The sequence below is a fragment of the Daldinia caldariorum genome (genome assembly GCF_022478825.1).
Source record: "Daldinia caldariorum strain CBS 122874 unplaced genomic scaffold F4812scaffold_9, whole genome shotgun sequence".
Taxonomy (NCBI): domain Eukaryota; kingdom Fungi; phylum Ascomycota; class Sordariomycetes; order Xylariales; family Hypoxylaceae; genus Daldinia; species Daldinia caldariorum.
Window position 1 is genome coordinate 943,716 of NW_025953045.1, and position 13,242 is coordinate 956,957.

A 13,242-nucleotide genomic window follows, 5' to 3' on the forward strand; every position below is an offset into this window, starting at 1 on the left:
TGATCCGGGACTGTGGTTGTATTGACAATATACATTAGGTACCCCCACTGACGCCCAACTTATTTTGTATTATTAACCGAAAATCAATCTCATCTCAATAACAATCACCTTCATTAGATTCGCATATATGGTATTTTCTCTATTTACTCGTTCAGCTTATCTTACCCTATAATTCCAACAATCAGATCAGTCAATCCAGTGTTTTTATTACCTTAGGTAGGTATATCTGTCATATTAATTTACGCCTTCAGTTTTTATGTTCACTTGTATACTGCTTTTAATTAAATGAGTAACGTCGTGAGTTGAAAACAAACGCCTGAGATATACTGCTTAGTCGAATAACCTTGGTGAATGCATCACTACACCTCCTTTTGCACGGAATCATTGAACACAAAGCTCACCGTCTCTCTACAATCTAACTCGAAAGGGAATAGCGTTATCTCCACAGTGACGGAACAAAACAAACCTTCTCCCTATCTCGCTCTCACTATCTTAGGTTCACACTATTCATACCTTCTCATCCAGGTATACAAATTGATTAGAGCCGTGAATACCATGGCATCAACACTTCACTGGTCTCGAACTCTTTTATTAGCGGTGCTGGGCACCGCTACAGCATCTGAGTTTCAAATTCCTTTAGTGGCCCAGAAACCTCTAGGGGCAGGAAACGCGCTTACCAAACCGCTGGTCAATACCGAAGACCTGCAGGCAAGCATCAAGATTGAGAACCTTGTTGAACGCGCCAAGAGCCTATATAGCTTCGCAGAGCTCTCAGAACCAGAGTATGGACACCCAACTCGAGTTATTGGAAGCAAGGGTACGTAGTAGCATGAATTCAAAGAGAGAAGAAGAAGAGCGCGTCTGACTTATATCACAGGTCACAGCGCCACCTTGGAATATATTTATTCTGCCGTAGATAAGCTTGATGGTTACTATACGCTTTCGAAACAGCCATTCCCGGCTGTTATGGGAAACGTCTTCGAGTCTCGTTTAGTCATCGGCAATGAAGTTCCCAAGTCTGCTTTCCCGATGTCCTTGACTCCACCTACGACTAACAAACAGCCCGTTCACGGCGACCTGATCCTTGTGGCCAATGAAGGGTGTGATCCATCTGATTATCCATCTACCGTAACTGGAAACATTGCTTTTGTCCTTCGTGGAAAGTGTTCTTTTGGTGCTAAATCAGAGCTCGCTGGCAAGGCGGGTGCTGTGGCCGCTATTGTATATAACTACGCTTCTGGGCCCCTCTCCGGTACACTGGAGAGCCCCACCCCGGATCATGTTGCTACTTTCGGTCTATCAGGTGAGGACGCCGGTCCTATACTAAAAAAGTTAAAAAATGGCGATGGTGTCGATTCCATTGCATACATCGATTCAGAAGTTAAAAAGATCGAAACCACGAACATTATTGCTCAGACCGTCGAAGGCGACCCGGACAATTGTGTTATGCTTGGAGGTCATAGTGATAGCGTGTCTGAGGGGCCAGGAATTAACGACGACGGCTCCGGTAGCCTTACTCTCCTCGAAGTGGCTACCCAATTAACTAAATTTAGCGTCAACAACTGCGTACGTTTCGCTTGGTGGGCTGGGGAAGAGGAAGGACTTCTCGGCTCCGACTACTACGTCGAAGTTCTACCGAAGGAAGAAAATCTAAAAATACGCCTTTTCATGGATTACGATATGATGGGTAGCCCCAACTTTGCTTACCAAGTCTATAATGCGACAAATGCTGCTAATCCTGAAGGTTCGGAGCAGCTCAGGAATTTGTATGTGGACTGGTACAACGCGCACGGGCTTAATCATACTTTCATTCCTTTCGACGGACGTAGTGACTATGACGCGTTTATTCGCCACGGTATTCCTGGAGGGGGTATTGCTACGGGCGCCGAGGGTGTAAAGACGAAAGAGGAGGAAATCATGTTCGGTGGGAAAGCAGGTGAATGGTACGATCCTTGCTACCATCAATTATGTGACGATGTTGGAAACGTCAATTCAACCGCTTGGCTACTCAACACTAAGGTCAGTTCCTCAGCCCCATTCAACCCTTTACCTAAGTTGTCACTAACATTATATTACAGCTTGTTGCCCACTCTGTGGCCACTTTCGCTGCCTCGTTCAAGGGCTTCCCTGAGAGATCGAACACTACAGTATTCGAGTCCAGTGAACAGCGTGCCAAATACCATGGGCATCGTCTTATCCTCTAAGTATATATCGAGCGGAGATAGAATTTACCGCCATTTAATCGCTAGAATACGTACCTACCTAACCTACTTAATTATGGATCTCCGACGGGGTTGGAGGCTTCAGTGCCACTAATTTACTAACCACATATTCATACCTCCTATCAGGTGTGCCAATTCCGTTAATCTAGAACTTAATGTCAATAAGAGTTTTTATCAAGGAACTTTCATGGACTTGACACGCAACCACGTCGCTAGTCACAAAGGGGGCCCGCCTCAATCCGGTTCACGAAAGCATTGCACAGGTCGAACCTAGCGTGTTACGATATTGTACGCGTAGAGACTTATTCTAGGTGATATGTGTACACCGGTCTGTGTGTCGCAAACTTTTCCGCAGTTCGAGTAGATGTTTCCCGATGTTATGTTATTTAGGTTGTTTTAGTATTGTAGTATCCTGAAGAGATGTGAAGGATTAACTCACGTCAATGCGGACATTCGAGGCCCGATAACACTAACCCGCCATCTGAAATGGCTACCTACCTCGCAACCGGTTAACAGAGATTAGCGGGGCCCGGAGCGCGATGCTGCGAGTGACCCGAAGTGCTAGCGTATCACAGATGCCGGAATTCGTACGGCGTAGACATCTACGTGGTGCCAATTCTATCATATACTTCGGCGTGGGATATAGATCGCTGCAGGAACAACGCCGTTGTATCACGACGTAACTCTAACACAGATTGTCGTCAGTAGGTTCAGTAGCCATTTCCCTCTTCTCAAGGTGAATTCTATCGAGTCACTACGAATTACCGGTACCAGCGCAAACTCGCAGATCTTGCCAATATGCTTACAAGCTACGTCCATGAGTGAATACATCCGCAGCGGCATGCTCTCAGGAACAACCTCTATATAAACTAGTTGCAGTCCGCCCAGCTCCTGTTTTCACATCCCTCACTGGCCTTTATAGTCCTCAGGTAACTCTTGAGAATTGCTTACTTTCCTCTAAACAAAATCGAAAAAATATGCTTCCTAACATGTCTAGCTCCGCCTTCATGGCACCGGTCACCTTGGCACTGCTTGGATTCTGCCATGCAGCTATGGCAACTCCGATAGAAGACGTGTCGCCGCCCGCCGTAACGCAGCCTCCACAGGTTGCCACTGCAGTCGGTCAGGCAGAGGAGTTCATATTCACTGTGATTAACTCTCACACGGCAGCTGTCTCTACTCTACATGTAGCAGGCGCCGGTAGTCCGCCGGTAACCAAGGTGGTAAACGAGGCGAATACTATCGCGCCGGGAGAGACCATCTCGTTCGCGGCCCCAACTGGGGTAAGTCCTATCCCAGCCCAGACGCACCCCCCCCCCCTTATTTCCTTGCACATAGGTAGTTTGAAACGTATTTCCGGACTTTGGTTTATGAAAGGCCGCAGTAAATTATAGAGTAAGCCCCTCTACAAATACAGATTCTAATTTTATATTTCTACCTAGTGGTTCGGACGACTGGCCTTGTATGAGCATGGGTACGATATCGTTGATCGCGCTACCCTGCTGGAGGGGTCCTTTTTCATGAACGGTGACCATGCGTCTATGGCGATGGACGTCAGCTATGTGTAAGTGATCACCACTGAGAATATTGATATTAGACTTACTAATTTCTGGATAGGGACGCTTTCACCGTCCCAGTGGTTTGCGAGTGTGAGGGCAAAGTGCAATTAGGTTGCAACCTCGACTTGCAAGAAGTGTGCCCGGTTCGTCGCTATTGAAAGAACCCCCTTACGTTGTCGTACCTATAGCTAATTCGTGGTCACAGAAAGAGCTTCAGTTGAACGGCAAGACTTGTGTAAATCCGTACAGAGACGATCCGCAGCATCCACCTGGAGCCGAGAACATCTTCAAGGATTGTCAAGGTATAGCCTATACATTTCCTACCGATGACCTCGCCACCAAGGTGGACCTACCTGGCTGTAGCCGCAGCATCACATGCTGCATAGGGACAGCTTGTAAGCACCATCCTGGGCAGTTGAAGTGTCCCATGAAGGATGGTTATGCACAGGACTGTGCTAAGGGTGCGTAATGGAATATTCAATTTGCAGCGTGGGCGTATAGAGGTATTGATACATGCCTACCTAAGGTAGGTACCTAAGGTATCTAGGTACTCTGGCAGTCACATTCTTGTGCTATATGGGAGGACGTCTCAGGGTGCGTTTACTAAATCAGTCACGCCAACATGATAGGGGGGATTCGTAGTTACTAGTTAATATAGGTACATTATCTACTAGAAACAACGTCTCGCAATTCGTCTATTGAATGTACAGGTGAAAGTATACTTTCACGCCGTCTTGGGTGCTTCAGCGTATAGCAACAGTCCACGCAGCTCCATATCAGGAGGATAACTCTCAGGGCACTACATCGATTAACATGACTATGAATTACTGCCACTTAATATGCGTGACTGAAACTCACCATATTGCGATCGTGACGGTAAGTGATAAGGAATCGGTGGCCTCCCAGGGGTAAGGGGCGTCGGCGGCCGTGTCATGGACATTGCTCAAGATGATCAAGATAATTGAAGGGACCGCTAGACAAAGAACCAAGAGATCTTCGCAGATTAAACAAAACGGCGAGACACGGGGTATTGTGCGGGTTGAGTCAAGTAACCCGGTGCTATAACAACAAGAAGTCAGTGATAAATTTTCCGAGCAATGATATATATGGACCTCGGATATAGGTATAGGAGGTATTTAACAGATTTATAAAATTTTCTTACACCTCCGAGCCGTCGACTAACAACGCAATCACAGCCTAGAATTGGATTCAGTAACGACGATTTACTATGGCATAAGCATTCCACGCGGTATTTTAACATCTTACCACCGAGACCGAAAGCCCCAGCATCTTTCCCCAGTTGACGCTCTCATAGATAAGGTTGGCCAGTAATACGACGGAAGCACCTAAGCCAAGGATTCGGGCGATCGCGCCCGCAATGGCCGCCGCTCTTGGCGCGCGAGGCCTGGTCATGTCTCGAGGGAGCGGAGATGAGAGAGAAAGGTCAGGGAGGACAACGACAACGACAAGGTGAGAAGTAGCCCACGGAGAAAGACAAAAGTAAGATGATTTTTATAATGTTACATATCCCGTAGACTAAAAGAATACCTGCCAGATTAGCGAGAGCTCAGTAAGGGGGTTCGGGATCGTTGCATATTACCCGTCCATTCGGATACAGACGTCGTCTTGGCGGCGAGTCATCAGCGCAGCGGCACTGTTCAGGCTTTAACTGCTATAGTATAAGAATATTTGGGACCTCTCATGCTATTTCAGTAATAGGCTACCCACCGCGAAATGCGTCCTGCATCTTTACGTAAGGAGTGTCTCTAGTTATCATAACCGCCTAACTTAGATATCTTAGGTAGGAATCTCGGTGATGGTATTACAATTATATCACGATATATGTATCGATAACTACCTGAGCTGATAAATAAAAGACATTTTATGAATATCTACCGTTGCAAGGGGCGTTCGGACTGAAACTAATGAGGTATAGAAGAGCTATCGCCGAGCAATAGGAAGTCTACTCCGTACCGTCCCGGGTAGCATAATTGATACCTTATATGGTGGCAACGTTCAGGATCAACGATAACTTTGCGGGAAGATATATGAGACGTCAATGATCGGTAACCAATACTTCGAACCCTAATTCAGTTTCAATCTACCTAACCTGTTGACAGGATTAAGTACGGAAATACTTTGCCTCAAGCATTTATTTCTATGAAGACTTCATATTTTGCATGAGACAATAAAATGAATTCGTGGCATGTAATTAAAGAAATATGCGATTAAACGGCTTTTCTCAGTTACTTTACTTTAGGTACCTGCAGAAGTGGGGATGTTTCAGGAAGATGTGGGGAGCTATCCTGATCAAGCTAGGCACCTAAGTACCTAGGTATACTTTTAGGTAATCAGTCAGAGGCTGGAGGATTCCGAGGTTCAAATTTACAGGTAGTACATCCACTATGGAGACAGGAGCCCAACAATGATATCAACTACAACCTTAATTACCTACCTTCTATCCAAGGTAAACTTGCACATATTCACATCTTACTCCGTACATACCTTACCTAGAGGTAGCCTTACAACGTAAGGTGAAATAAATTTAAAATTTATAACACCTTCTATTTTAATTATCGTTTGAAAGTAGCATGGCATAGTATAATATTATCCATTAAATACTTGTTTTTGCAGCTGTCACCGGGAGCTCCATCATCATGGCATCTTCGACAGCCCAGACGCCTCCCATTGAAACGCCAAACGACGATATAACTACTCCAGCTCCCCAAATCACCGACAGCGACGAACCTAGAAGCATTCATTCGTTAGCCGCGTCTTCCGAACCCCCGCCGAATACCCATCGATGTTTTATCTGCCTTGTCGATGAGCCCGAGGCTTCGCTTCCCGCCGACTGGTCGACGCCATGCACATGCACGCTGGAAGGACATCACGAGTGTCTGATGGCCTGGATAACCGACCTAGAAAACCAGTCCAAGGAAGTGAAATGCCCCATCTGCAAATCGCCCATCATAGTTACGGGCCGATGGGATCTTGCTATATACCTGAATAATTACGTGATTAATACCTTCTCGAAATGGTCTCCTCAGATCCTGTTCGGGTTTATTGCTTCGGGTGCTCTGGTGAGCAGTTCCATCTATGGTCTTAAGGCTATCGATTTATTCGCCGGTCCCGAAGCTACGATGGAGTTCCTGTTCGGCACCGAGGACCGCGTGCTCTTCGGCCTTATACGCTATCCCATCCGCGTAGCAGATCGGACGCGCATACCGCCTATCAACTTGGTCAACTTTGCGATATTGCCCTTCATCGCCCCAGGCCTAGTACTCAACCGAATACCTTTGGATGGTGTTGGTTTATTTCCTACTTCAGTCCTAGTAAGCAAACTCAAACTTCACGTACTACCTACCATACATACAATCGGCCCCCCATCCCCCTGACAGCAAGAAACCTGCTTACCACCAAAAAATAAAATAGTATGCGACGTTCGTGGCGCTCATCAACCACGCAGACGACTATTTCACGTGGCCTCCGTCCCCTCAACGAGCCTTAGCCATCTACCCGGCCGTCCGGTCCACGTACTTCCAGCTGCACAGCACGATCTCCAAGAACCTCGAGAAGAAATGGGAAGCCAAGGCGAGCCAGCAGCAGATTCCGATACCGGCCCGGGACGAACAAGCGGCGGTCGGGCGCAACTTCTTCGACTTCGACTTCGACATGGCGATCGTCGACGACGAGGAGGCGATCCGCCGCCAGCAGGGCAACAACCGGCGGAACAGGGTAGCGCAGGGCAAGTCGCTCGAGAACTTCCTCGCCGGGTCGTTGCTCTTCCCCGGCGTGTGCTACGGGATGGGCGAGTTACTACGATACGTTCTCCCCTCGCGCCTCGTCAACCGGCCCGCGTCCGGATTCCCGACGGGCCTGCTCCAGGAGCGGTGGGGACGCAGCCTCGTTGGCGGGTGCCTGTTTGTCGTGCTCAAAGACGTGTTCTTCCTCTGGGTTAAGTACAGGAGGATAATGACCAGGTCGTCGAGACGGATCAGGAATGCGGAAAATAGGACCCGTCGAGGTTAGAAGGAGGTAATACAACCACTCACCCGGGGGCATGATGATGATAGATAGGAGGTACCTAAGGTATTAAGGAAAAATTAGCTGGCGTTTCTTGGCGGGTGGTTTCGTTTCGCGAGGGATCATGTGGACTACGGTACGGTGCTCGGTTATGGAGGCATACGAAGGTATATGCTACCTAAGGCACGGGGATATAAGAGTTTTGCCCACGGCGCAGAACTAAAATAATTTGTCGACGGCACCAGAGGTCATGGGCCCGGAAGACGTATGAGTTACGGTCTAGTTAGTTACATTCTAGCCTGCTTCCCATAATCATACTCGAATTTGATTCCAAGGATGTTTATAATGGATATCCCCCTATTCCATGCTTGCCTTGAATTACCGGTGAAGCTCTACCCCTAACAAGGGCCGAAAATCGGGCTCAAGTAATAGGACGTCGTGACGGAGTGGGCGAAGCTGAGAGACGGCATGAGGCATCCTTTTGGAATATGGATGGGATTGATTTGTCTATCCCAGGTGGCGGTATTTGCAATACTTGAGCTACGGGATTTGTTCTGGAGAGCAGAGAATCATCCGGTTGCGGCGGGGGACGTATGTTGGGGAGGCTGTATGAGGAGTATTGCTCGAGGTAGATACTCAGGCATGAATAGAGTTTGCTAGGTGGAGAGTTATTGCTTAGGATAGGAGGTACCTATGATTGATACAACGATTGGTCTCCGCCCCTTTACGGGACGGGATAAGTGATATTATACGGCAGATGAATCTGTAGTCCTCCACGATATGTGCCAATTAATTCCCAACCGCGAAGAGTGACTCCGCCCAATGTCTTTCGGGTATGGTATGCCCCTGATCTATCTTATTGGCGCACTAACTCGTCTGTTCTGTCGTCTTCCATTCCCCAGTCTGCGGATCATATTCCAGGAAATATTACAACATCTTCGTAACCGCCTCACCCGTATGTATACCTACCTACTCATACATAACCTCCAAATTAGGCTCGCCATAATTCCCCGTAACCTCTAATCCCAACTTCCTTTCCGCTCCCGGATCCAAGTCACAAGCCACCTCGAAAGCTACCTACCTAGGTAGATATTGAAAGGTTCCGCGCGAGTCCCCCGCCTGCTGTGCTTTCCGAGCTTCGCTGAGCGCAGAAAAGTGGCAGGCGTTCCATCCACGTCGACGCCGCAGATTCTCAACTGGTGACGGTCCTCGCCCGTCGTTTCGCTTCCATCTACTGCACAGTCCGATGACGGCGCAGGATGAACGGCACAATAGAGATGGATATCAAGGTTAGCCATCACGCGAGCCATCAGCTCGTCCGTTCGTCTTGCTATAACTCCGCCGGTCCGCGAGCCCGTCCAAATCGGCGTGTCCTGCAGATCGCAAACGACAAGCCTGGATTATTTTCTCCTCCTCTCAACAAGTTAGTTCCGGGATCTCATTTTCCGGGCTCACGATACCTAAGTGAAGAGCCGAGGGCGAGACAACTCCCGCTCCCGTGAAGACGATGAAGTGCTTGCTCGTCTTAATAAGCTCCGCGAGAGCAGCGGCCTTCTCGTCGACTGCGTCGATATTTTCATGGCGTGCTTCCGCGGGGACTCTTGGCGCGGTATACGCCTTGGGTGTTCAGGTAGGCTGTCGCGAAAGAGTCGATTTAAAATAACGATGCCGCTTGAGCCAAACCTTGAAGGTATGTTTTATGCGTTGCCCGCGTGATTTCCAAGTCGGAGAAGAGTAGATGGGAAACCCATGGCTGACGCCGCGTGATATTATTCTCAGGACTTGGGGGGGAGTAGGTAATTAGTACCTAAGCGCTCATTTATAATGAATTGATGCGCAATGATGGTTTGCTCAATTTTGGGTATACCTATCTGTGACACTCTCAAGGCATATGAATTTATGAGTCTATTTTGAAGCTTCAACCTATTGTTACATTGTAGAAGCGATGTTCATAATTAGTCAACGAATGTAATATTAACAGGGGTTTCCTATACTATAACCTTAGGTACCTAACCTAATATTCGTTTCAACTTCTATTGATACGTGATGGATATGGTAGTTATCTTGAAGTTCAAATCGCTAATACTGTTAGGTATTTCTACGTTGATCTAGTCCGCCTCCTATTCAATAGCAATGCCCAAATGGCTCATGGTTATTATTATAATTTATCTCATGATAAATTGTTAAACTTATAGTTACCGAGTAATTGCCTACCTACCTATATAAGGTACAAGTAGCATTGTGAGTTTGATAGGTATTAACGTACATAGAGAGTTATTACTCATCAGTAGTCGGGTTGATTAGGAGCTTCTTTTCTTACTTGACTATCACGGTACCGTCTGTGAGGTAGTCCTTATAGATGGAGATAGCAACGTCAACCCCTCGAGTTGATATCGTTCTACCTTTTGATAGTATAGGGGTTTGATAGCTATCTCCCGAACCCTTGCAATGACTTCATAGTCTGGAAGCATTATAGTTGAGGTTTAGTTAAGGAGTGTCAGCTTTCCTTACCTTATGATCAAGAGCAAACCAGCAAATTTGCAACTTATCTACCTAAGTACCTGTGTAAGCAGTCTATCTGCTTAGCTCTGAGCTTTTCGGTGAGAGAGAATGACACCCCTGCCGATGACCATCGTATTAATCAACTGGATCATCTGGACTATCTAATTTTCAATCAGGTATTCGAATAAATCACTATCTTGCCAGTCGATCTCCGATGAAAGTAATCTCCGCGAATTAAAATCCGGTACCATAGGCTGGCAATGCAGGGAACGATGTGACTTTAACGGAGAGGAGATCGCAAATGTTGGTGGACATAATAATATTGAAATTAAATAAGACGTTAATCTCGTTTTGCTAATCCTGTGATCTGATGATATCGGCCGATAAGTTACCCCATGGAGGATATAATACTACCTACCTACGCGGTTAACCGTGGCTGCTATTGGTTTGGAAATCCTTCTCTTACCTTGAGGTCCGTTGATTGCTGACCGAAACCGACACCGATGTTGAAGCTGTAGGCGATCAGCCGCAGGTTCTTATTATTACCTAAGATAACAAGTCTCGTGCCAACTTGTTCATGCTGGCTTTATGTAGGCAGTAAGACGAACTGTCAGCACGTTACTAATAAAGTTTTTTTTTTTTAGCATTTCTCAGTAGAGCCGCTAATAACAGTCAGTCGTAATCTGTATGTGAGTCGTGAGTCAGGGGATGAGGTGAGATGTATAAAGTGTTTTTTCGTGCGGAATATGGAATAGGTAGATGTTGAAAATTTTCGTAGTAGTTGAAATAGACCATGATTTTCAGGGCGGTCAAAAACGTTGAAGTTGAGATGTTACTAGTCAATGTGATAAACAACTAGCGGACCAAACTCGGCTAGAAAGCGGTAAAACGTTAGGGGGTTTGGGACGAGTACCTAGCGGTAAGGTAAGTGATGGGAGGCCGCAGTTTATGATATATCACATCTCTATCGTATCTGAATAACCCTTACTCGGACATTACTGTACATATGCAGATAAAACTGCGTCCGACCCGCGCTGATAAAGCTGATAACTGAGATGATTGGATCGGGAAGCCTGTGGGCTTGTTTCTCAGTGGCATCTCCGAGGAGTAACGGGGGTGACGGGTAACGGGTGACGGGTGACGGATAGATTTGGGATCGATGATCGGTTGATGTCGGTGACAGGATAATCGTGTTGCAGACGGAACCAATGTGGATTTAATCCGTACCATGGGATATAACTTCCTGGAGTCATGTAATAATATAACAATTATACATACCTTACTTACAGATGACTTGGGTACGTAATACATTTAGAAGAGTTAAAGTAAGATTCTTAAGCAGTCAACACTTTGTGTAAGTCAGATGTTCCACGAGGGAAGTAAGCCAAGTTAGGTAACAGGTACCTATCTATAGGTAAATGTTGAATTTCGTGTCGTAAAGTATGCGCAAACGAGATGCTAGAAGTTTGATGATACATGGAACGAGTAAGATCCATCACGGGCAGGACGAAGAGGTTTGATTGTCGGTCAATACCTAACCTAACCTAACCTACCTAGTAAGGATGTACCTAATGTAGGTAGGCACACGTACAGGTATTGTACCTCCCTAACCCCGTACCTAAGATGTTTGTAGGGTCACCGCTATTGTTACAGTATTTGTACCACCTACTTCACTTATTTGTATGTTCGTACCATAGTATGCACGCATGGTGCCGGTACCGACGCAGCTTCTTCAAAATCTACATGTACGGCAGCAAGCAGCTACACCCTCCCCCCCACATATCTCTTTCCGAACCCCTGGCTCCTTCTTCACCACTGGCAATTGGATCCATCCGGTCGGGTCGCAAATCATTTTTCACTTGGACGCTTTTGTACCTTAGGTAAGTACCAGTCCACTTTTTAATTCCTCTCCCTCTTCTTATTTTCCTTTTTCCACCAACAATTTCTAGTACCAGATGCTCCAAACTGAATCAATACTATGTATACATATATGACCCTTTTCCGGTGTCGTGGAAACACCAATGTCTCTGTTTTCCCTTGTCTCACCACCGACACGTGTTCTGGGAACATCGGCGCAACCCTGCAAGACGTTTGTAGCCGACCTTTACAAAGCACTAACCACTACCTTACTCAACCACTAACCGCTGTGAATAAGAAAGCGCGGCAAATCTCTCAACGGTCCAGTCGTGTCACCCTTCGAGCTGCCTTTCCGGACACAAGACTGTGGTAGTAATAGATCCATCCAGTTCCCGATACATAGTCATTGACTCACTCACCCACTCACCGAGAAGACGAGTCAAGGAGTTGGGGGCCGTCTCGGTCTGCCTCCTTGTGCTGTACCTGCCAGCATGGGAAGTCGAAATTTCCACCAAATTCAATTGTCAGTGTCGTTTGTCTTGTTAGGGATACGAACGCGGCCCGTGGGCGTTCGCGCATTAATCCCTGTTTTCTCTCTTCTATTCCCTGTCTCTTACGCTTGTTAGCTGCAAATTTTTTAATTCCCCTTTTCACAGTGATATTCTCAGAGTTCCGATTAAGTTGACGTGTCACCGCGCGACAAGTTCCCGCAACCGACTAGGTGGACTCGTTAAACTGCTGGTGTTGTTAAACGGTACAGGACCACAGAAGATGTTGGCATCTTTCCAAGTGGATGGAAATTCTGCTTGGAATTAAGTCACGCGCGGTCCCCAGTTCCCCTGCCCAGTGCCAATCCCAACTACTAACTTGACAAGCCGGCAGACTAACCAGTGGCGTCAAATGGCACGCCTTAGCGTGATCCACGTTGCCGTGTATGCTGGACCGCTGGGTCGGATGAAATGAATTTAAAAAAGACCAGAGTCAGCCCAGAAACAAGTACTCTTGGCTCACGAATAGGGCATTCCGGCCATGCTTGGGGCTAACATAGTTAATGATTGCCCGGCCTCGTATCACTGTCG

At 46.9% G+C, this 13,242-nt stretch overlaps 4 protein-coding genes across 4 annotated transcripts; 3 read left to right on the top strand and 1 right to left on the bottom strand.

Annotated features, from left to right (window-relative positions):
• Window positions 1-555: 555 nt before the first annotated feature.
• F4812DRAFT_459711 (Zn-dependent exopeptidase) lies at window positions 556-2,204 on the top strand (the record flags this gene model as incomplete). Its single annotated transcript, XM_047937598.1, has 3 exons — window positions 556-817; window positions 878-2,019; window positions 2,079-2,204. 3 exons carry the CDS (start codon window positions 556-558, stop codon window positions 2,202-2,204), a joined length of 1,530 nt encoding a protein of 509 aa, XP_047789922.1.
• A 1,007-nt stretch (window positions 2,205-3,211) lies between these two features.
• On the top strand, window positions 3,212-4,344 carry F4812DRAFT_471582 (Osmotin, thaumatin-like protein; the record flags this gene model as incomplete). The annotated part of the gene is made up of 4 exons (XM_047939108.1): window positions 3,212-3,505; window positions 3,665-3,786; window positions 3,840-3,924; window positions 3,987-4,344. The coding sequence occupies 4 exons, from the start codon at window positions 3,212-3,214 to the stop codon at window positions 4,248-4,250; spliced, it is 765 nt and encodes a 254-aa protein (XP_047789923.1). The 3' UTR covers window positions 4,251-4,344.
• A 67-nt stretch (window positions 4,345-4,411) lies between these two features.
• On the bottom strand, window positions 4,412-5,566 carry F4812DRAFT_402379 (uncharacterized protein). The gene is made up of 4 exons (XM_047932245.1): window positions 5,048-5,566; window positions 4,944-4,978; window positions 4,640-4,840; window positions 4,412-4,580 (listed from the first exon to the last, which is right to left on the bottom strand). The coding sequence occupies exons 1-4, from the start codon at window positions 5,192-5,194 to the stop codon at window positions 4,445-4,447; spliced, it is 519 nt and encodes a 172-aa protein (XP_047789924.1). The 5' UTR covers window positions 5,195-5,566; the 3' UTR covers window positions 4,412-4,444.
• A 640-nt stretch (window positions 5,567-6,206) lies between these two features.
• F4812DRAFT_430156 (uncharacterized protein) lies at window positions 6,207-8,555 on the top strand. The gene is made up of 2 exons (XM_047934334.1): window positions 6,207-7,113; window positions 7,214-8,555. Exons 1-2 carry the CDS (start codon window positions 6,439-6,441, stop codon window positions 7,808-7,810), a joined length of 1,272 nt encoding a protein of 423 aa, XP_047789925.1. The 5' UTR covers window positions 6,207-6,438; the 3' UTR covers window positions 7,811-8,555.
• Window positions 8,556-13,242: the final 4,687 nt, after the last annotated feature.